The sequence below is a fragment of the Lipophrys pholis genome (genome assembly GCF_963383615.2).
Source record: "Lipophrys pholis genome assembly, chromosome: 2".
NCBI lineage: Eukaryota > Metazoa > Chordata > Actinopteri > Blenniiformes > Blenniidae > Lipophrys > Lipophrys pholis.
Window position 1 is genome coordinate 23,619,438 of NC_137636.1, and position 24,801 is coordinate 23,644,238.

The window sequence follows — 24,801 nt, forward strand, 5'->3', positions numbered from 1 at the left end:
ACTCTAATTCCTATTCTATTTACTGGGCCATGTTTTTAGGGATTTTAACTTTTCCAGCTCACAGTCACTATCAGAGTCACTGCAGCAGCCAGCACGCACACACAACTGATCTCGGTGAGGAACGGAAAGAAAATTGTGTATTAAGTGAAAACACCTCAAGGTTAAGTATTGTGAACATTTAATGCATCTCGACTCTTGTTTAGTAAGCACAAGAACTCTACACCTTTTTAAAAAAACAAAAACATTTTTATCTCAGTATCTGGTCATAGTACACTTTTTTTTTAAAAAAACAGGAAAATGTTCATGTGCTTAAAAAAAAAACACCATTATCATCCATAGACCTGCTATAATAAAGTTTTCAGGGCCTTTAAATTGAAAATGCATTTCCCAATCTGTTACACCAATCTCCATAATCACAATTCTGTGTCTAATCCAGGCTTCATGAAGGTGTAGCGGTCACTCATAGCAAGGTCTTTGGTTCAAGGCCGAGTTGGGCTGTTTTTACTGTGTTTTCTACAGTTTGCCTTCAAATGACTGTCTCTTTGTGTTAAAGCTGTGAATGACTGGTGACCTGTCTAAGGTCTTCACACATAGTCAGCTGGGATCAGATTCAGACTCCTACAACTCCAAATTATATGAAGACAGATGGATGGATGAATGGTCTCCAAACTAATTCTAACTTTAACCTTGAAGCCACATTACAATCCTCCAGTACATGTGAAACCGTGTGCATTAGGGCTCTATAAGGTAACAGTGTGAAAAAAGTGTAATTTGAAGAAAGCATACTTCATTGATCCCCTCGGGGGAAATTACTTCTCTGCATTTAACCAATACCATTCATAGAAACTAAAAAATGCTCTGAGCAGTGGGCGCCATGGTGTAATGACTAGCGAGCTGTTGAGGGAGCATAAGAGTTGGAATTTAAACCTCCCAACCGCCAATGTCAAATCTGCTGTTCTAACCTCCAGGCTCCCACTACATGACATGAACCCATATTTCAACTATATGTTCCGAGTGTCACCAAGCACTTCCACAAAAGGAAGAACTATTAACACTGGAGGACATGTCTTGACGATTGTATATCACCACATCATGAATAGAAATCCACCCCAATCGTCACCTAAGCTTTGAGTCTTGCCTTCTAAAGTACCAGTCCATCTTCTATTCCAAAGGCTGGCAGTTTGGTCCTTCATACGATGTCAATGTGTCTTTTGGGCAACATATTAAACCCCTGGTAAAGCAGCTAAAGACATTTGAAATGTGTGAATCATTAAATGTGATGAAATATGAGACTGTTGAAGTGGTGAAATGCCACTTACCATTTTATTTACAGTTCCATCAGCAGCGTTGTTACATCGGTGACATTTACAGTAAGTCCAGGGTTTAGTCACTGATGGAATCACTTCTTTAACCCATCATTTAATCTCGTTTTGACTAATTAAAGTGGTGTTCACAATATCTCGTCTGGGTTCCACCGATTCCACCCATTGATTGATCTTCGAACTGAGATTTTTGAACAGCTTCTGCATTTGTTCGTCTTAATCAAAATAGATCCTCCACAGAGCCAAAACATCACAAGAGTTAACTGGAATTATACTAACAACAGGGACACTCAGTCACAGAGATCCATGTAAACACAGTAGCCAAATTAAGACTGGAACTGGAATACGACCAATCCCAGGATCAGTCTGGCAATGTGCTGGTGTGTTCACCAAACACTGTGTTCCACGCTGCGCTCAAGCTGGCTTCAAATGGCCTTGGCTAACTGCTGCTGCTGCTATCGGTCATAAACAACATGGACACCACAGACTGTGGAACAGGAGGAGGGGGAGAGAGAAAACACAGGCAGATAAATGAACAGCGAGAGCAGAAAACAGACCACAGCCAGACAAATGTGTGGAAAATACAACTGTTGGATGGATCAAAGTCAGTTCCTTTTTTATTTTTAAACACATTTGCCCCAAACCAGAATGTTTTATATATATGCTGTCTGAACAAGATGTGATTTGAATAGGAGCCAAAGAAAAATCAGCTAATCCGTCCATCGCTCGGAGCGCATCATCTGTTTTAAGGTCTGGAGCTGTGGCCAATTGATATAATAGTTTGAAAAAAACTGTTGCAGAAGTTGTTGATATAATAACAAATAGAATGAAAACAAAACGAAATTTTAAAGGTATAATGCAAAGCCATCCGTGTAACAGGTATGATGGTTCAGATCTATATACGTAAAGACGTACATGCAAAATTATATATTGTGATTTGAAGTATTTCAATGACGTTAATCTTTATGGGAAACACCTTAAAAAAGTCTGCCACAGAGGCGGTTCTCGGCATAGGCTTCCCATATTGTTTGCGTAAAGAGAATAAATTAAGCTTAATGGCATTTAAAAAGTACTTGTATCAGTACTCATTATCATTAAAGAGCCATTGTAAAAGTGGTATCGGTGTATCTCTGATTCAAACCTTTTTGTCATGGTGACTGATCTATATATATACAGTAATTATCTAATGTTTGGTAAACTTGTAGAAGTTTAAGGAAACACAGTTATTCTTTTTTTCTTTTGCGGCTAATGCTACGTTTCAGCACTGATTGCAATGAAAAATCTTCCATTTATATATAAAAATAAAGCACTGCAGGCACAAAAAGGCCAAAACTGTAAAACATTAGAATTTTGTGTTACTGTTTCCTTCCCTGTAGAGACTCTTTTGGTAGAAAAATACACCAAACCATCTGTGAAAGCCTTTTTTTTTTCCTTTTTCCTAGAATGCCATGCCTCTATAAGGTCAAGCCCATCATGTGGTTTTCTCCAAGTTATTTATATACACACACTTCATCTGCAATACGCATTAAATTCTTTCCAACTGGTACCTCTCCAGCTTTAATTTCACCTCAGTGTAGTAGAAAAAAGAAGGGGAAAAAAAAGCTCTCCAGAACAAAGACCAAGCGACTGGGATTAAAGGAAAGTGGTTGTGTCCTTGGAGAGCATAAACCTGTAAGCAGACGTGTTGTTGTGATGGAGCACCCAATCTTCATTGCACTTGATTCCAGGAAGCTTGTGTGATAAGTTTTCTCTTTCTCTGCAGAAAATATGCAGTTCGGCCTGAGAGGACAGCACAAACTTAGCATAGGTTCATGCAGGTGTGTGAGAACGTGCCTCTGAGACATTTTGCTGTTACCCTTCCACTCCACCACTCTACAGATACCAAAACATCTGTTATTACCTGATATGCACGTATCAAATACCCACAAATGCATTTTCCTCATCTGTCGTACAGGCTTGAAGTGCACAATCATTTATTTTGTAAATGCCATCGACAGAGTCCATGAATATCTAGAAAACAAGATGGGTCAAGAGAAGCAAAGGAATTCTCTCTCACTGAGGCCCTGTTTGCGCGCCAAAGTTTCAAAGTGAAAATGCATTGTTTGTGAATTTTCATTTCAGAAAAGTTTTGTCTTTACATGGCAGTGTTTTGAAAATGATGTCCACTTACAGGGAAATAGAACAAATGCTGAATAAGACGTAATTACCATGCAAGGCCACAGATTGTTGTTCTTTTTTATGGAACCTCACACGTGTGCAGAGAACAATACGCTCTAAACATTGACAATTGGAGTAAGTACGGACAGTTGACTCTCAACTATAAAACTAGTCCCAAGAGAATATGCCTTCTCTCACACACACACACACACACACACACACACACACACACACACACACACACACACACACACACACACACACACACACACACACACACACACACACACACACACACGGCTTCCACTGTGCTTCCTCCTCTTGTCACCCCTGCAAATCTGCGGCTCCTCCCTTTCTGGGGAGAGAGGTGATCAGCCCTTAATGTGCGTCAGGAGTGCTTCCAAGACCTAATAACAAGTCAAATTATGCCAGAACGAGCAAGATTTTAAATGTCAAAGTCTTCCGACTATGAATAATAATGGTTTTAGGTGCATTAATAGATCATCTTTGCACCTTAAGTATCTGCATCTTCTTGATTCCAACCACTTATTGCACCAGAATAGAGAAAACCAACAAATAAACTAATCCAAACACAGTTACTGTATTTGATACCATGTCTAATGAGGAGGAATACCTTATGCTGGTTGAGAGAATTGGAAGGAAGTATATGAGTGAGTAGGCTGAAGGGATCATGGATGAAAAACAGTTGGGTGGGAGAGTGGAAGTTCTGGCCAGAGATGACCTGGTGGGTGTGATGCCACATATCAGAGGTGGTTTGGTATGGCAGAGGAAGTGTTAATGAAATCACAGCATCCAGCAGAGATTATCCGCCCGTCTCCCGCTCCGCCTTCCCGACAGAGATTGGCTCCTCACTGTGAAAACAACACAGTCCTTCTTTTCAATTAAAAATGAATTAAAAACAAATTAATATAGGAGCTACAGGTCCAATTGGATTGTGTTTAAGGCTGAGATCCCATTACACTTTAATAGGAATAACAGTTCAATGCTAAATACGCAAATCATTCGACCCAATTTAAATACTGAATGAAGTGGAGAAATGGTGGTTGTCATTAAAAAAGAGACTTTGCAAACTTTCCTGATTTTTTGAAATATCTTTATCTGTTAATATCGGAATGACCTGAGCAGCCAGTTTAAGGGTCTATTCCTTGATAGGGAAATGTGCACTGTAGAATAAAAACATAAATCAATAAAGTCAAAAATCAGAAATATTTCAAAATGGAGGTTGGTAGGTGTAAATGTGCTAAAAAGTAAGAACAATAGTAACTGGAATTTTATTTGCCTAAAGGACTGATCCTCAACTACATTGGTAAAACTCAATGGTGAAAGGTTCAGAGTTGTTTTGACTTTTGGAAAAATTACACAACAACGTTTCAAATGAAAGCGCATAATTGTCATTCCAGAAAGGTTTCACATTCAGACAGAACAGATTTGAAAACTGTGTCCATTTACACGGAAATGGCAGATACACTAAAAACAATGTAGTTTTCCTGTGGGGCCACAACTGACTGTTATTCATTGTTATGAATGAATTCTTCTTGCATGTGCACGGAACGATTTCTGACAACTGTCATGTGCATTAGCCGTGCCAGTGTTTCATAAAAATTGCATTTTCACTGTCTCCAAGCACCGTTGTTGTGTAGACAGACACCCAAAACACAACAAAAGTTTTTTGTTTTCACTTTAAATGCCCCGGAGCACCTCAAGGTCTGTGAGCGTTCATGAGTAAAAAGCAAGTCTGACAGATAAAACAGCATAAGATCATTTACATATTTCACAATGATTAAATAGACCTTAAACTCCATGTTGAAACTAACGGGGAGCCAATGCAGGGACACTAAATTTGTTTTTTTGCATTCACACTATGCAATGTCTCACCTTGTCCTACCTGGTGCTGCTTGGAAATGGAATTGGCTCTAGCTGATGGATGGATGGATGGATGGATGGATGGATGGATGGATGGATGGATGGATGGATGGATGGACAGCCTTATAATAATGAAGGCAACAAGAAAACAGCCATGTTGAAATTTATCAAGATTGTTATGAACTAATGCAGTCATGCAGTCTACATCCTGACTTATGATAGTTTTTTTTTAACATGCTTTTCCTTCATGATATGGAAACACAACCAACAATTGTGGAATCAATTGTCCCACCATTCACATGGATTTTAAAATGTGAAGGCTATTCCTAATAGATGTACACCTTATGTCTCCCATTAGTCGCCCATGTACGGCAGGAGTAGAAAACTCTCAAAACTAAACAAACTTAAGATCTTTAGTCCTCCTAGTGTGAACATGTGCCAAAAGATTGACCTTTTTAAATACACTTTTCTGTCCAAGTTAAGGATGCAGAGAGCTGGAGACGATCCCAACTGATTGTGGGCAAGAGCCAAGACAGATTCTGGACAGGTCAACATACGAGACAGACGCTCATGCAAATACATGCAAGGTCTCCAATTAATAGCACTGGACACATACAGCAATTGTCCATTTACATCACACTTTCAAGTGAAAACGCAAAACTTTCATTGCGGTTTGTGTGTCTATTCACAAGAAAACGGAGCTCAGAGACACTGAAAACACAACTTTTTAAAAACGTTTAGATTCCGTCGTTGTGTAAACTCAACCTTTCTGAAACGCTGCTTCTGCACATGCTCAGTGGACGCACAATAAGAACAATGTTCCAGAGTCTCACGACTCCCAGTGCATATTCTTCTGGGACTTGGTAGTCTTATAGTTGAAAGTCACCCAGAATTACAATCCACACTGTCCACACAAATGAATGCTTATAGTGTATTGTTGTCTGCGTGCAAAAACAAATACAAGCACACACTCGTGGACCAACATAAAAACTACATCATTTTCAGCATTCCTGCCATTTTTGTGGAAACGGACCTCATTTTCAAATCGCTGATGTGTAAATGCGAAGCTGTAATGCAACAAAAACACAAAAATTATGCATTACACTTGAAACATAGTCATGTGAACATCCACACAGGAATGGCCTGGCTATAATTATAAATGTGTCTTTCTCCTGTGAGGTGAGAACAGCAGCCTGAGTGTTCACAATATATGATGTGGATAACCCTCCCTGTCATTAATAATGTCCTTCAGAGATCTCATAGCTCTTCTGCGGGTGACATTGTGGCCAAACAAGGGAGGAATCTATTCAAACGTTGGAAATAAGCCCCGGGTCTTTCAGACAAGTGGTAAATGAGACAGTCTTAGCGTACTCACCAATTACTCTCCAGATTGGAGGCAGACAGCTGTGCGACACCATCTGCCCTCCCACATCACCTGCACAAGGGCCGACAGATTTTGTGCCAGGCTAACACCACCTCGCCTGAAATGTTACCGAGATAAGAGAGGACATTTCATTGTGTCTTCAAAGCCATGAGGATCAGTTTATAATTTGCTTTTACGCGCCTTCTTTCTCCCTCCTTCTCCACCTTTTGCTAACCCACTCCCACACGGGTTGTACTCTTTTAACAAATACTCCACGTGCATCACAGCAGCACAACCCGTCACACACACAGTGTTTCAGATTTCCAACCATTTGTCCAGCTGATCGAATTGCACAGCACCTGCTGTCTTTAATATGCAAAACACCCACTCACCTTGAACTCAGTCACCTTTTGTTTCTTTTGGCTTCATACACCTTCAGACTTATTTACCTCACATTAAGATACAGTCTGTGTTTAGTTGTTTCATCGGTTGTGGTCATAATTGTTTGTAACTAGATATGGCAGATATCCGAAACTTAATATATCTGAAGTCTGTTACTTTTTGAGGTTTCAGTCCCCGATTCATAAAAAAATGTGAATCACAGTTTAACTCACATAATTCAATAGAACAGTGGGTACCAATTTGGGGAGCACCAGAGACAGACTACCACAGGGGTGTCAAACGCACGTCAGTTCAGAGGCCATATAACAAGGACAATTTCATCTCGAGTGGGCCGGACCGGTAAAATAGTGCCATAATAACCTTTAAATAAACTCTTCTGGTCCAAAAACAAAAACCTTTCTCCTGGAGCTGTTGCATTATGCGGGAATACGGGGTTGGTGTTAAATCACTGTCTTCCATTTTTAGTTTAAGAATTTATTTCCCAAATTCATTTGTCATCAAATCTTTGGTTGTGTTAATTTTCACAGTGGTGAATCACTGTGCACACATTATCAGTCATGGTGTGAAATCATTTCGACCAAAACCGCAAACATGGGTATAAAACATTGAGATAACATTTGGAGAAACAGTAGCATCGAGGAATCAGAGGATTATATTCAATGATGATGATGATGACTGTGTTTGAAATTGTTTCGTTAAACACATCTTAGATATTTGGGTTTTTCTTTTTTTTAATAAGCTGATTAAAACACAACCATTCAAACTTTTGTCTTTACACAATTCGAGCAATGTAACAGTAAACAACCGTCCAGTCACTTTCTGCATCATCAAATGTGGTGATAGTCTCATCCTCCCTCATTTTATAACTGTTGTCCCTGCAGACCTCCGTACAAACCAGCACTTCACACAACTCTCACACACCATCACCAGGGAGAACAACAATGTAAGACTGCTGTTTGTCAACTTTATCCCCACTGCTCATAAAGATAGCCCCGTTAAATGTACAGAAGGCGGATGACAAGGACTTCGGATGTTTACTTCCTGAGAAACTGTCACAGAAGGTGTAGATGGGACATCACTCATCATCCACACCAATCTTTAGCACAGGAACACCACAGGGATGTGTACTCGGCCCCTTCCTCTTCTCGCTCTTCATCCAGGACAGTTCACCCATCCACACCAGTAACAAGGTAGTCACATGTGTTGATGACATCACCAAAGTAGGACTGACAACAACAATGAAACAGCCAACAGAAGAAATTCTGCAACTGTGTTCCAACAACAACCTGAACCTGACCAACACACACATGAAGGGAATGGTACACTACACATCAGTACATTGAAGCACATTGAACACTCTGCATACAGGAAGTAGAGAGGCTGGAGGTGTTTGAAGTCATCGGTGTTCACATCTCAGTTGACCTCACCTTGACTACAATCATCTCTCATCAGGTGAAGAAATCCCAGCACAGACTGGACTTCTTCAGGAGGCTGGAACAGAAGGTTTTCTATGGCTGATCATTAGACTGAGTTACTACTGCAAAGTGTAGGTTTCCAGCTGTACGGTGAACAGAAAGGACCCGCAGGCGATGGTGAGGCCGGCAGAGCACATCTTAAACAGACCACCGCCCTCCTTAAAAACATTTCCATTACCGGACTCTGGAAAAAGTATTGTTGGTGAACCAGTCTACATGAAACTAGCACCACAGAACCAATGCTCACAGCAAATCTGGACCATCTGTAACTCAGTTTACACAACGTATCAAGTGAAAACATCGTTTCTCCATTTTTGTTTCAGAAAGGTTTTTTGTTTACACAGAAATGGCAGAAACAGGCCAAGAGTTGTTTGTTTTTGTAACAAACCCCACACACACATGCCTGCAGAGAACAGCATGCTATAAACATCAACAATGTGAGAACACAGACATTCGTATGAACAGACGACCAAGTTGGATTGTTGTTAGAGTGACTGTCAACTATAAAACTACCAAGTCTCTTTTAGAATATGGACGGGAAGTCATGACACTGTGGAGGGTGCCATTATTGTTATTTTCCATCTCCTGAGCATGTGCGGAAGAACTACTTATCAGTAGCATCATTTCAGAAAAGTTCCCTCATTTCCACATGCATTTTCAAAAGGTTCTACCTTGGGAGCCATTTTCAAAAAGGTGTGTTTTCAGTAGGATTGGGACGAAAAGTCGTAATAGTCAACTGCAACTAGCTCGTACCCAACTAGTGCATATGCAATTTTGTTCCTTAAACAGAGTCAATTTATGAGCTTTGCTGCTGAAATTTGAACTTTGTTATTTACTATCAGAATTATTCGACAACTAGTCGACTAGATGACAACTAATGGTACTGAACTAGTCAACTAATGATTTTCATTCGTCCTCCCAACCCTAGTTTTTAGTGGCTTTAATCACTCAACGTGTCTGGAAACTCCCACCGCCCCTGATCCTAAATGTAATGGATGGCTTCATCTTTATACCACCACAACAAAAGACCGAGTTACAATAATGTCCAATTACTTGCATTTATTTTTCCTCCCTTTATTTGCACTGTCGAAAATGAGCTGCCAAACAGTATTTCATTGCTCAAACAATGACAATAAAAACTAATTCCTCTTTATTCTGTTCTGTTCTGTATAAGTGAGAGCTCCTTCCACAGGCTCGTAGTGATGCGAAAGGCTTCTGCTCCACGCATTACTGTCCACAGGCACAACAACACATCATCTTGGTGCCTGTCTTCCTTACAATGTCCACTCGAAATGGATTTTAACATTTTACGACCCACTTTTAAATCTTGACATCGCCGGGCACTTCTATATATCACTGATTTCCTAACCTGGTGTCTGCCCTGTACACCACAGTGGATGAAGCTCAACTGGTCACACTGGATCAACGTTGATGAGTACTGTCATTGCACGGACGCTGTTTCTCTCCCTGTCTAAAGGAATTAGACTCACTGGAAGATTTTAAATAAATAACCTTTATACAACCATTTTCTAATGTTTTCAATGGTTACAAACTGTATGTGTAGGATTTCCTCACCATTTCAATTGTCTTTTATGGGATTATACTTAGTTTTAGTACAATTTAAATATCTAACCAACTGTTTATCAATATTTTGTAACATTGTTGAAGATTGCCATGTAAATAAACAATTAAAATTAAATCTACCAAAGAATGCATTTACACCACCATACCATGTCTTTGTCGTGAAACGTTTTTTGAAAATGTATAACATTTCCCACATTTATACTATGAAGACAATATTTTATGTATTTTATCTTTGTAGTGCAGTAGTAGAGAACATTTTCATCATACTCAGATGAAAAAGTCTGCAGATTTGTTATAAAGAATTAGAAATACAAAAATAACTTTATTGTATGAAGGAACTGTGTGTAGCACAAAATCATAACATAGCAAATACAATAACCTTGTCAATAGTTTTAAGCCTCCCCCTACTTGTATAACACAAAATTTTTCTAAAATTGTAAAGTCAATGTGATTACTTGTAATGAAGAAAAGTAATAACACAAAATCCCTTGAATCCATTGAACGTTTCAGTGTTGTGTTTATCAATTCATGCTACGTTGGCTTTCAGTGAGATGTTCTATCCTGTCCTGCTTCTGCTGCTGGCTTCTTTGTCATACCTTTTTGATTTTCCTCCATGTATTCTGTTTTTGGTTGTTAAGCTTCTTGTAAAATCTCTGCCTGAATGCCGTAATTACCAGCATGTTTATAAAGGCGACATTATTCTGCCTGTGTCAGTGGCTTGCATCTCGATTAAAGCCTTTACGAGCGGCTCAGTGCACGCCCACACAGAAACACAAGAGTTCACCATTCAAACTGATAACTGGATCGGAAAACGCTGCAAAACCACGTACAACTAATCCTCCAGCAATACATGTTCAAGCTATTGAGAAATGTGAAAAATGTTGGGAAGACTAAAAGAAAAACATAATTAAAAGAGAGTAAATACCAGAAGAAAATAGCTCATAAAAGAAGCAATTAGTCTGGATTCATTAACAGTCAAGTGTTGCAGTCAAGGCCACCGAACCCGAAACCAAGTGAAGACCAAGACCGGAGCATCCTAAGACCAAGACTTTAAGTGGCCGAGAGCAATTCAAGACCAAGATCTTGAAAAAAATAAAACAGACTGCCGTGGTCAACACCATAACAGAAAACCTCACATTTCAAACAACATGTCCAAAGAGAAGCAGGTTTACACTTCATCTTTCACTTCTTTGCACGCTGGACGGGTCACTGGGAGTACAGAGATATTCTCTGTTTGCTTTTGAATTAATGTGATCTCTGCTGGTATTGGACAACTTCTGAGATGCCCTATACCTTAGAAAATGACACTCTACTCACAATTATTGACACATTTGACTAATGTGTGACAGTTGCAGCCTCCAGATATTGATTATGTCCGCAGCTTTCCATTGCTAGTTTTTGACACTTTTTCATTGTGCAGAGTGTAAGGTAGTGTATTTCAGCTCTATTGGATTTATCAGGTGTCACTGTGGACCACTTTAAAACAAAAGATCTTCCTCTCTGACACAGTTCAATTCACTCTGCAGGGTCTTGGTGATATGTAGATGTTATAATTCCCTTAATACATTAAATACCACCAGTACCAGAAGCAGCAATATAACAGTAATGTTTTACAGTTTTCAGCCTGTACTTTTCTGTTTGTGCAAGCTTCATTCAAGCAAAGATTCAGATCAATTGGCTGTTGAAGTAAAGATGAAGCTCACACATCTTCTTGAAGATGCACCTGAGAGAAGTGATCTCTTCTCAGCACATCATATTAACAATCCCCAAATTAACATCTTGGACACCTGAGAAAACATCCAGTAGCCAGGATGATTGCATTGATTGGAATTGTGAGTAAACAGAAATCTGTGTGTTGCATGTAAACACTGTAGTCCAAATATTTTATCAAAACCAAAATAACACTCATAACTGGGACACTCAAACCCATGTAAACACACCGCCTGTGTTTTAGGATTTCCTCCGCAGATGATAAGTCAACAAGATTTAGGATGGCATCAATGCTACCATGGAAGCAGGGGAGAGCATGTATTTCACTTTTCTGCTAAGTCAGTTTGTACTTGGATGTCTCTTTTGTACAGCAGGGCATGGAACAAATGGGGTGTGACCACATGTCTGTCCCACTATCCAGTTTTCAGGAGTGAATGGTCCTAGATCATAATAGATATACTGAAGCATGCAGCTCTTGTTTTGGGATTTCTTTTAAAAAAGCAACAGTAGACCCGGTGTCGTGGTTGGAGATGTATCAGTGGTGGACGGTGGCTGTGCAACTGATCGTGGTCTCATGCTGGACTCACGCGGGAGGTTTCAGCGCCAGCTGGTGTGATTATACAATGATGCATTAACATAATCTGTGATGTATCATGAATATTCAGGACAAAGTTTGTCCCCCACAGCTTCAGACTAAGTCGTTTTCATGACTCTTCTCACTGACTGTAATTACCCACAGTGCATTGTTTCAGGTGGGAGACAATCTCGTGGTGTTTGGTGAGCACAGTTTGAAAAGACAAAACAAGTTGCAGAATGAGTCACATCACAAAGTGATGAGTTTGAATGAGAGTGTGGATACAAGAGGCTGAAATGAGTTTTCATTGCATCGCTCTTCGTGATAAAGTCAAGTCACTTGTCCACATTAAGATGAGCCAGTGGAGTCATCTGATGAAGACGTCGCCTGGCTGTCTCACATTAGAGATCTTGAAGGCACGACCGACTGAGAGGAGGCCTTGAGGTCAACCCAGGATACTCTCGAGAGATTATATCACTGGATTGGTCCAGGAGCAGCATGGTTTTACCCTTGACCCCCCCACCAGCTCCCCAGAGCGCCTTAATGTGGCTGCACACCGCATCAAGGAAATAGGATGGGTCAATGTGAAAAATGGAATTTTCCCAAGGGGATTAATAAAGTCTGATCAGTTTGGTTTCCCTAAAGGTTATATAAAAGTTGCAAGGTACAGGGTAGGATGGATGGATAACCTGATGAAGGAAACATTGATTAGGGCGTAGGGCAAAATAAGCAAGTTGCTTCTCCCTATTCCTTATAAACTATTAATTAAAACCACTATGGCACCCCCCCCCCAAGAGGGTCCCAGATCTTAAATACTAAACCACCATCTTAGAGCATAACATCCTTCACTTTTTCACTCTAGATGTATAGCTTGAGTAATGTGTCACAGGTAAGCACCTAAAACAAAACTATTGTCTGTTTGAGTGAAGACTAAATTCCAAAACCTGCTTCTCAGCTGACGGAGGCTTTCTGATTCGGACAGCTCAATCGTGCACTGTCATCCTTAGAAAAACAAAGATTTCATATGAAATTCATCTTGCACACACTGATTGAGAGGAGCCAGATGCAAATCCATTAAATCAGGCAAAGTTAGAAATGCGGGCCTCTTTCTTCTGCCACTCCGTCATAAATTGGAACAACTGATTTCAGTGCGAGATTGAGGACTTTCTCTCTGACAACCTGTCTTCCCAGATGGTGCCGTGAAAGCAGAGCAGCAGTACTAACTCAGCATAGGAGTGTTGCCGCACTGCTGCTGCATGCATAAGAAACGAAGAAAATATCAATAACTCCAAACAATGCTCCTGCAGAGGGAACACAAGGCAAGTCTGTGTGTTGTTCCACTATCGAGAGCAGCGGGAGCCGTGGTCGTGGTCGGGGCTGTTGCTTCACAGGAGGAAGGTTCCAACCTGTGACCCGAAGAAGTCTTTACATGAACTGACCGTGTCATTGCGCAAACTTTCAAAACACTTAAAATTAGAATTCTAAATTACCCGAAGACAGATACAGGTGTACCTACAATCTTAAAAGAAATGAGTGATGACGTTTTGGGTCTTCAGAGTCCCGACCACATGGAGGCAGTATTTCCACTGAGCAAAAACGCAAATTCATGAAACCAGTTTGTTGAGTTTTAAATCTAAAAATCTCCGTATGTAGAGGTGAACGCGCTAAAATCCTAATGTCATAGTCCCACTAACTACAGAGGATTAGAGGGTTTGGTTCGTGCTCCAGAAGATACTGAGCTTATTGTCGCTTTTACAACTGATTGGATATTGAGAACAGCATGAGCCACATGATCCTGGTCCGTGCTTTAAGTTCATGTATTTTCGTCATGTCTTCTCTGTTCTTGATATGTATATGAAGTCCTCAATTGATAAATACACAGACAGACCATGCATTCATTACTGTGCAATTTGGTTCATTTCCAAAGGGAGCTTACAGATGCAAAGCATTCAGAATAATACTACTGATGACCTGTGGGGGCAGTATTGTGCGGTATAGCTCATGTGCCACCAGCAAAAGCAAGAAAGAAGACAACTTGGAGAACAACAGACTGTGTGAATGTGTGCGTGGATGTTCTCCTGAACATCAGAACAATAAAGCTTGTTGTATGAACAGGATAGAAACGTATAAATAAATACGGAAGTAGTAATTAAATACTACAAGACATACAAATAATAATTCTATCAGTTGTTAACTTGTTTCGTGGAAGTTTGGATGATCATCCTTGTTCCAAAGGTATTAATTAACAACCAGGACAACATGGAGGGATTCAGAACCAGATTTTGATGAGTTCATGAGTGTTTTGAGTTGTGTTGGAATATCCCAGGTCATGTCTCTTAAATTCAACATTGACACTAAACCCACAAATGATGCTGGTAGTACACTGCTGTGTTTGGATCAGAGTCACCCAGGACAGCTGGTCTCTTCTCTTCTCAACATTGACATATTTTTACATAAAAGAGACTATGAAGGTGTCTATTATACAGCCGGGGGTCAAAATCTGAAAGATTGTGATGAAATTCAAAAGTGAAAGGAGCTACAAGGGGAGAAGATGATCACTGGACATTTCAATTAATTTTGTGGCTTTTAAAGGGCAGGATTTTGAAAGTTAATTTATTTTTCTTCAGAAATATCAACGTGTTCTAAGCTTTGGCAAAGACATATACTGAATTCAGACTATTTATGCACATCCACGCTTTAAGATTTGCTTCATTAAAAGTTCAACGAGGATGTAGAATTTTCCACATATTCATATTTACTATTCAGTTTTTTTTTTTTGTTTTTTTTTAAAAGCAGCTTGAAACCATTTTATTTGGACTTCCAATCTTTTCAACTGTTTTCCTTGTCTTCAGGATTTTATGTCTGAGTTCACTTTTCTGTTTCTCTATTTCATTGTTGTTGTTTTTTTTTTTATTTCATTTTTAAACAGGACTGATTATTGTCATTGTAGTGATATTTTTTCTGCATATTGATTTTGTGCTTTATCATTTGATGTGTTTTAGTGTACTTTTAAAGCGACCCATCTGAATATGGTTATTAAATCTTTATGGATTTTTTTTCTCCTTTCTATATTGTGAAGCACTGAGCTACTTTTAGTGTACAAAATAAAGCGCATCAATAAAGTTCTTATCATTTCTCACACAAAAACAAAAAGCAATGTGGAGTAAAGGTTATTATTCAATGTATGTCGCCCCCTGTGACATCTATTCGGGCTGAATTGAAATGACTTCGACACCCCTGCCATGGACTCCTCTTCCACAGGAAGCAGGAAATAAACGCAGCCTTCACTTCGAACTGCAGCAACATTTCCCGCTGAGAGCATCCGGACCGACTGCGCCATTGTGTGGCGTCTCAGCAGTACAGCTGCTGAGCCAAAAGGACGAGAGGCGGAGTGGAAAAGGAAGCACAGAGTATTGTGAGCTTGTGAAGCAACAATCTGCCAACAGACTGAAGGCTGCCACGCTATCAGGGACGCCACACACACCGACTCGGGACAATAAGAGGAAAAACTAAAGTCTCATATACAAAATCAATGTTTTAGACACACTATTGTGTGATATGGAGCCGCAGTAGATTTCCTAAGAGGAGACAAGGAGTTTTTACAGTCAGTACATGACTTGTAACCTTTGAGCTTACAGAATTTAAAAGCATTTCTGAAGCCAGGAGCCGGTTCATCTGTCAACCAATATGGAAATAAACTCTTTATTACACAGCATGTTCTTTTAGGTTGTACAGTGCAAAATCAAGGCTTCCACATCTCTTATCAGTTTCACTTTTGACGGCCTGAATCCATCAACCAAGCAGCTGAATCATCATCTGTAACCAAGGTGGCAAACATGCAGCCGCGGACAACGACTGGCCTGCAGAAAGGTTCGGTCAAGATGACTTTGTAAAGTTCAAAGTTTTACCGCACTTTTCTTCAAGAAGGCTTCTGTTGATCTGACAGTGAAATAGCATCAACATTGAAGCTACTGTGAGGGCGAGTTTGTGGAAAGATGCTTGCAGAAATCCTGTGCTCTGTGAAGTGACAGACTTCACTGTAAAGGGGAAACGCTTGGAGGCTGTTTTGTTTTTTCTATTAGACCAGCCCAGTTCGGTGTGTGTGGTACTGAATTAAAATGATGATCTACAAGATTGGGGAAGACAGTTCGTGCTTCAGTTTTGAGCTTGGGGAGCCTTTCTGAGTTGGCTGGATGGAAGATTTGGGGGGGGGGGGGGGGGGACCTGTTGGAATTAATCTAAATATAATCCATTAGATTTTATAATCGAAGTCAGTGCGGATTCAATGAGAACTCCCATAATGAATCTGTCCTCACTTGTGGTTTGCTCTGCACAATAAGATGAGGCAAACTTTTATTCAAAGTTACTATTTCTCAGTTTTGTCCAGTTAAAAAAAACTGAAGAAACTGACTACAGGTCTGCAGCCTGTCGTTTTGTTTAAGTCTTTCCTTTAAAATGAAAGCTATTAGTTATTTAGTCATTTCAGGGGAATTTCACAAGAGTTCTAATATTACTCCATTAAATTTATTTTAAAGAATTCATTTATGAATGTTTGCTATTCATATAACAAAGATTTGAAGTTCAAACTTTTTAATAACCTCATAGGTAAGTAATTGCTCATTTAAAAGAGATATTAGAAGGACCAGGTGGGGAAAAATCTGGAATTCACTTACTGGACTTAGCACTTTCCCACTGTTTAACAGCACCAAAAAAGCTTTACGTCGTCAGGCCGTTTAAGTAGTTACACTCATCTACATCTATCACATCTGACGAAAATAAACTTTAATAGTATTCACCTTTCTTGGCTCCATAGAGGCAAAAACGGTGATACACAGGATTTATACATGATTATTAGTAGGCGGGGATTGTCTTTTTTGCAGCCGTGGAGGGTGAACCTAAAATGTATTTCTACTCTTACGTGACCGTGTGAGAATAATGCTGGAAAACCAATGTAAAAATGTACTTTACATATAATTCAGTTTTGAGTGAAATGCTCAGTAAAGAGGGCCATGAAGTAGTGGAGGTAGTGGCTTTAGTCTCACAAACACTGTCCAAGTAACATCAACAAATAAGCATCATAATTTCATTAATTTGTCATAATGTGAAAAAAAGAGAAACCCAACCTTGTGCTCATTTCATCTCTTCTGTAAGCGATGCATGATCATATTGTGGAGTCTTAATCTGATCCATATAAGGATTCAAAGAGTTCAATTCTATTAATATGTTCCAAGTACATCAGGGAACAGTAAACCAACTCTATTATTGCAGGATCTTCTGGTAACATTACTCGCAGTGCATTCTCACCACTTACAGAGTCCTTATGTTAGAATTACAGCTCTCAAAAAGTTGGGAGTATTTGCACTGATGCAAACTCCCTTTCAGTTTTTATTTCAGTCTTTGGCCTGGAGAGCAGGAAGCTGAAAATTAGAGGAGTTCCAGACAAAATTTTCTATACTCGACATATTTTTTCATTATTGAATTTTGGTTCGGAGGTTAATGACACAGAAACTCAGACCACAGCCATGCAGAGATTTAATTTGACTTTCAGTTGAATGTACACTCGGGTTTCAGTGAAACTATTAACTCGTGTTAGGAATTAAGTGGTTATTAAAACCTTTCAAACATCTGCTTTTCATGCCCCTCCGATACATGTACCTCCGGTTATTAATCCCATCCCTCAATATTCCAGCTTGATCACTTCTCCACGTGACGCGAAGCTTGGATTTTCTCACATTCTTTCGTGGAGCAAGAAGAAGATTATTCTCCTCTCGCCAAGGACGAGATAACCCGGCTGTGAATGTGGTGCATTATACATGAGTTCCTCCACAGTCAAGCCTCATGTGTCAGAAGCTAAATACCATGCACACACGGAGCATCTCCCTCCACGTCTGCATAATTCCATATGCAGTCGGAATGAGAAGCTGTCACGCGGGCAGCTGGAGGAAGAACCGGCCTGAAAGGAGCTTTAAAAAGCAGAATCCTTGCAAAAATATGACGTTTTAGCACTTTAAGCACATCGTTACATGGTTCATAATTACTGGAAGTTATTGTTAGTAGCTTTGTTTCTGTCTGGGTTGGGTTTCCTTCTCTTTTGGGGACCGATCATCTACTCGTCCTCCTCGTACAGGATTTCATCTATGAGCACGTCGTTGGCGTCGACGGGGATTTCCTCGCAGAGCTGCTCTTTGAAGGCCAAGGCGATGGTGTAGGGCTTCCCTCTGGGGTGTTTGATGCAGCGCTCCAGGTACGTGTCGTAGAAGCCTTTCCCTCGTCCCAGACGGCTCCCGGACCGGTCAAAACCCAGACCGGGCATCAAGATCAGGTCCACACCTCCTGGAGAGCGTGGCAATCATAGAGAGCGCTGGATAACTTCATCTGTGTCTGTATGTGGTGCAATTACTATCTGGTTTGGGAGGTTATTGCCACAGAATTATAACTTGAAAAGCATAAACAAACCTGTTCTTTTCCAATTATAACTTCAACTTTCAATTTCTTTGATGCGACTGTGTATTTTTGACTCCTGAAGGAGTTAATGACAGGTATATGCGTTTCATTTTCAAAGTAGCATAGACAGTCCAGTAGTTATTTCTATATGGTTAAATATGCAAGCCAAATTAAATAGATTCTACTCTATTGTAGCATTAGCATCAGAAGCTGGAGACGAAGTACAAAGTTCCAACCTTCTACAGACCTCAGCGCCTTCCTGATCCATTTAGAGGAGACTTGATCTAAATCTCACAGTCTGGCGCTGATGCTAACTCATTTAGCGTGCTGACTCAGGTGGAAGACCGCAAAACACAGGACTGGGCTCATTACGTAGAGTGCTTTAGCATCTATTTGCCAGTAAATTAGGCCCCATTTACACGACAAGTTGCGTTTTTGTTTCAAAAAAGTATGTATGTATGTATTTTACCAACTTTTCGCAAAAACTTCTGACTCAAATTGCATGAACTCCTCGGGGATGATTTGTCATCATCCAAGGACCAGTGGATTAGATTTTGAGATGGAACAGCTCCTGGAGAGGTAAGATGTTTCCTCTGTTGTGGACACACTGGAGCTCTGCGGTGCACCGTCAGTTAATATCCCGGTTTGGCAAGTATTCAGAAACACCGGTGTGAGCGTATTGACTCGGGTAGTGGTTTATCTGTGTGCCCCCGCTCAGTGTTCCACACAGTGGTGTTGCTATCTGACTAGCTAGTTAGCATCGATATGAGCTAACAGCTAACATGCTACCAACGCTAACTCGGATCCACAAACAAATGTGGCGCTGGCGAAGGTACGCGCTCTACTGAGTGCCTGTACTTGAGAGTACCAATCATGTTTGAGTGTATCCTATAGTTACTTTAAATACCTATGGCGTTGGTCAAATAAGTATACACTTGTAAAATAAAATGTATAGTTTCTTAGATTTCATCAATGATTCCATCAATGGGTGTTGGTATTTAAGCTGTGAGTGCTGGTAGGGAGTAGTATCAGCAGCTTTTGGATATTTCATGTACACTGACATCACTTAATAGAGCAAATATGGGAAATATTTGAGGCGTGATGAAGTTTCAAAAGTTGAATTTCTCAAAATTTTCCCAACAGATACTTTTACTTTTTGTGTGAAATTGAAGGGGAGACCTTATACTTCAATGCTACACTATCAGTTCTCTTGTGCATTTTTTAATTAACCCTGGACTTTGTTCGGGAGCAGTGTGTATAATTTTTATACTGAAGCCAAACACACACATGCAGCAGAGAACAGTACGCTATAAACATTAACAATGGGAGTACAGGGCCATTCGTATGGACAGACGACCAAGTTGCATTATTATTACGGCGACTGTCAACTATAAAACTACTAAGCCAAGGAGAATATGGACTGGGAGTCATGACACAAAAACGCTAAAAAAGTTTTCCGTTTTCACACGAAAACATCGTCGTGTAAACGGGGCCTCAGTGACGTAAGCGTATCTCAAACATGTTAATTGCGATGGGGGTTGCCATGGTAACAGTGACGTTAGCGTGTACCTTCGCTCAGCGCCTCCTCCCTGCTGTTGTCGTCCTCGGCCGGCTGTCGGATGTTCCAGGACGTCAGCGGCAGAGCCTCCATGTCCTGCAGACTGTGCAGCCTCAGCATGTCCATGTGGCTGCTGTTGCTCTCGTATCGGGGGATGAAGCAGCTTTTGCCCCATTTGAAGACGTCTTTGATGATCTCCTGAGTGCACACCTCGTCTTTCATGCTGAGGAACACGGCGATCCGCTGGGCCGACACGTACTTCGGGTGTCGCAACAGCTGAAAGGAAATAAAGAGACGAGAAAGAATCACAGGTTTTAATCAGATATACAAAATTTTAATGGTTTGATTTAATCAAGATTCAGATTTCTGCTAATAACTACGCTGCCTTCCTCGGGTGGAATAATGTTTCTTTTCTCCTTTGCGTGCACTCGACCGGAACAGAAACAATTAGAACAGGGTGAGTCAGTAATTGTTTGATCAACAGAAAATGATCAACAAAATAGCAGCTAAATACAAAGTGTCCTAATTGCGTTTGTATTTTTAGGCCAAATAAAAAAAAATTATAAATCCCCTATGCTTACACACAAAAGTCCAGAAACAGGCTCCAACTTTGGATAATTAAGTGAAAATGTCACCAAAATGTGGTTCAAGGGAAAGTTTTTCATCAACTGAATGAACTGCAGCAATTGAAATTTTTCTTTTTAGAGATCAATTTTGTTTTCTTCAAATACAACTGGATCAAAGTAACACAAAAGTGAAATAGTAGTACTAATAATAAAATTGAAATAGTAGTACTTAATCCTTACAACAAAATAAATAATCTTGACTGGATAAATGTTGCACCAAGAGACACCACTAGCTGTCTTTAATAATAACTTGGATCTTCATGAATTTAAATGAAAAGATCAGATCTAGCAGATGAGCAGTTGGTTGGCCCACAATGGTATTCCAAACACATACATTTAATTTAACATGTATGATAATTGGAAGGAAGAAGTAAAAGTTATTATAATATGTACAAAGATCTAGACAGACGAGTTCAGATCACATAATTTTCTCTTTTAGTGTATTTGTTTGCTTGTGTCATTACATGGTTTTTACATGTCTGTGATAATAATAAGAACAACAACAATAATAATAATAGTAAAAATAACATCGGGGGGAGGGGGCCTTTTTTCCCTGAGGCCCCTGGCCCTCAGAATATTTATACACGGCCATGATGACCGTTTGACAGGAGGGTTTTCTTTCTCCTCCTCTCCACCGAACATTTACAAACTGCATTTGATAGCAGTGTGGGTAAACGTGTCCTCACCTTGTGTGAGACCACCAGTGACTGCCGTTGCTTCTCGTCCTCGCTGAGAGCCGCGACCCTCCGCTTGATCTCCCTCCTTAGAGCCTGTTTGGCTGCACGCACAGCGGCCATGCTGCGTTCACGTACTGCTTAAGAAGAAAGCCGTTGAATAAAGAGTCGAGACGTCAACGGGTGCTTGTGTCTGCTGCTCTGCCGTGTGACGGAAGGTAGTTTCAACATCTGCCTGTAACTTTAAAGTTAAACATTAACGAGCATATCGGGCACGTGCGGGGAGAGTGCACACATTACAACAGACAGTGAACACACCACCAAACACTGCCAGCTGAGCGCGCTCACTCTTCTTCTACACTTTGAGGTGTCGACATGACTCTACTGACCTCTTGTGGCTGTAACACACCCTCACACGCATATAAACACAAACGGACTGTAGTTAACTATTACCTGCCATTCTTATTCGTGACACTTTCTCCCTATTACTGCTACGCTATTGACACTCTTTCACTATTAATTGCGGTGGGAATTGCCATGGTAACAGTGATGTTCATTCAGTGCATGGTGCATGTTTGTCTTTGACAAATAAAATCATGCAATCAGATTGGTCAACTTGCTTTGCAAATAGCATTGTAACCACAAATGATATAGAATTTTTAATACTTCTGGATACACACCTCAGTGAAGTTACACTTCACTTTCATTGAGATGTACAGAGCATTCTGCAAATTAATAACAGCAATAAAAACAGGATTATCTTTGGGGGGAGTGGAGAAAACATCACAGAAGTAACTTGCAGCATGTCACATCAGTGTCCAGCGCTGCAGCTTGAGGTAAGAATTGTGAGCGTAATGTGAATACTTTATCAGATAGGTTCCAATGTGTCTATTACATTAATAAAGTATATCAAGTATAAGCAGTACCAGTAGTGCGATGTGCATGCTGCAAGTACAAATATCACAAATGATGTTTTTGTTTTTTCTGTGTCATCCATCCATTAATTCCATCCATCACCTTTACCACTTGGTCCATAAAAGTTTACAGTGTCAAAATAATACTAAAATGTTCTTAAAACAAACTCATATCGATATTGACACTTTTAACTATTACTGTTACTTTAATGACACTTTCTCTTCATGCTCTTTATTCCATCCGTCTATCTTCTGTACCTCTTTATCCACCTTAAGGTCACAGCGAGGGCAGAGGGCAGGGAAATTCCTGGACAGGTCGCCAACACATCACAGGTAAAACATGAACACGGACAACCACAACACCCACATTCACGCCTAGGAGCAATTTAAGCTGGCAAATTACCCTTTGGGCCGTAGGAATAAAACGGGGGATTCACAAACGGGGGAACATGCAGACTCCACATGCAAAGCACCAGAGTGGTGCATAGACAGTTATAAGATAATTCAACATTTATTATAGTTAGTAGTTTACCCTGGCTTCACCTACAGTCAGTTGGCATAGATGGGTGGATGATGGATGGATGGATGTTTTTCAAAATAAATTTGTGTCTAATAAAAAAAAGAGAGAAAACACTGTTTGAATTGTGTTGCGTTTGGTTGCATTGCCCACCACAGAGAAAAAGTAGTCAGAGGAGAATTTGCATCCCTCACCAGAAATAGAAAAGGGAAAAATATACAAGTCGTGACAAAGACACAGAGGAAGAAATATGCTGGTACTATTCCTGTAAAAGTGTGGGGGACGAAAAAAAAGTGTCATTTGCATGCTCTATGGTGCAGACAGTACACGGATCAAATGCAGTAGGACAAAGCTTTCAGACCACTAGATTGAGTGAGGATTACGATTTGACAAGATTAGTGCATGAAAACTGTTTTACAAGTTGTTTTTTTATAGCTCAATGCTGTCATAGTCATCCTAATAAATCAAGTTTAATTTGCACTTCCGTCCATCTACTTTTGACGCCCCCGACACACAGAGACATGATGTTAGATGCAGGAGGAAACATGAGCAGCTGGATAAAGGCATGCACATGCAGCAAGTAGATGAAAACTTCAGTAGCCCATGTCTGGAATCAAACCAGGTCGTCTTACTTTCTGCTTATGAATACTCAGCCACACAGCCGTGACCAGCAACGGCATCTTTACCGGAAAAATACAGTGAATTTATTTGTTCACTTCTTCTCTTTTGTGATGCCATGTTTGATAGAAATAAGCATAACCAGTTGTGCTGTAGACAACCTTTTGACCTCCAGGGGGCAGCATTGAGAACCAGTTGTGCTGTAGAAAACCTATCAACCACCAGGGGCAGCACTGAGAACCAGATGTGCTGTAGAAAAGCTATAAACCATCCAGGGGGAAGCACTGAGAACCAGTTGTGCTGTAGAAAAGCTATAAACCATCCAGGGGGAAGCACTGAGAACCAGTTGTGCTGTAGAAAAGCTATAAACCATCCAGGGGGCAGCACTGAGAACCAGTTGTGCTGTAGAAAACCTATCAACCACCAGGGGCAGCACTGAGAACCAGATGTGCTGTAGAAAAGCTATAAACCTCCAGGGGGCAGCACTGAGAAACAGTTGTGCTGTAGAAAATTTATCAACCTCAAGGGGGCAGCACTGAGAACCAGTTGTGGTGGAGAAAAGCTATAAACCTCCAGGGGGCAGCACTGAGAACCAGTTGTGCTGTAGAAAAGCTATCAACCTCCAGGGGGCTGCACTGAGAATCAGATGTGCTGTAGAAAACCCATCAACCTCAAGGGGGCAGTACTGAGAACAAGTTCTGCTGTAGAAAACCTCAGAGCCTCCAGGGGGCAGCACTGAGAACCAGTATTTCATGTACGACCTCCTCCAACTGATCGCCGCCACATTGTTCCGCCATTTTGTTCCGAATCACCACCACAGCGCCACTTTCAGTGTTAGGCGGTAGTACATGAAATATGGCTGCTTCCTGCAGGTCGCCGCCATTTTGTTCCAAAGCACAATCACAGCACCACTGTCGGTGGGAGGCAAGAGTACATGATCCGCAGTGCAACCTTGCTTCTCCAGAATTGAAACCCCGCC

At 40.5% G+C, this 24,801-nt stretch overlaps 1 protein-coding gene across 2 annotated transcripts; it reads right to left on the bottom strand.

Moving 5' to 3' along the window:
• Positions 1–16,144: 16,144 nt before the first annotated feature.
• On the bottom strand, positions 16,145–22,169 carry mthfs (5,10-methenyltetrahydrofolate synthetase (5-formyltetrahydrofolate cyclo-ligase)). 2 transcript variants are annotated; one of them, XM_080488978.1, is made up of 4 exons: positions 22,092–22,129; positions 21,786–22,014; positions 20,485–20,749; positions 16,145–18,804 (listed from the first exon to the last, which is right to left on the bottom strand). In XM_080488978.1, the coding sequence occupies exons 2-4, from the start codon at positions 21,894–21,896 to the stop codon at positions 18,578–18,580; spliced, it is 603 nt and encodes a 200-aa protein (XP_080345104.1). In that variant the 5' UTR covers positions 21,897–22,014; positions 22,092–22,129; the 3' UTR covers positions 16,145–18,577. The 2 variants fall into 2 exon arrangements, with proteins under 2 accessions (XP_080345104.1, XP_080345105.1); XM_080488979.1 differs by having other exon boundaries at positions 17,987–18,804; positions 21,786–21,910; positions 22,092–22,169.
• Between the last annotated feature and the right edge of the window lie 2,632 nt (positions 22,170–24,801).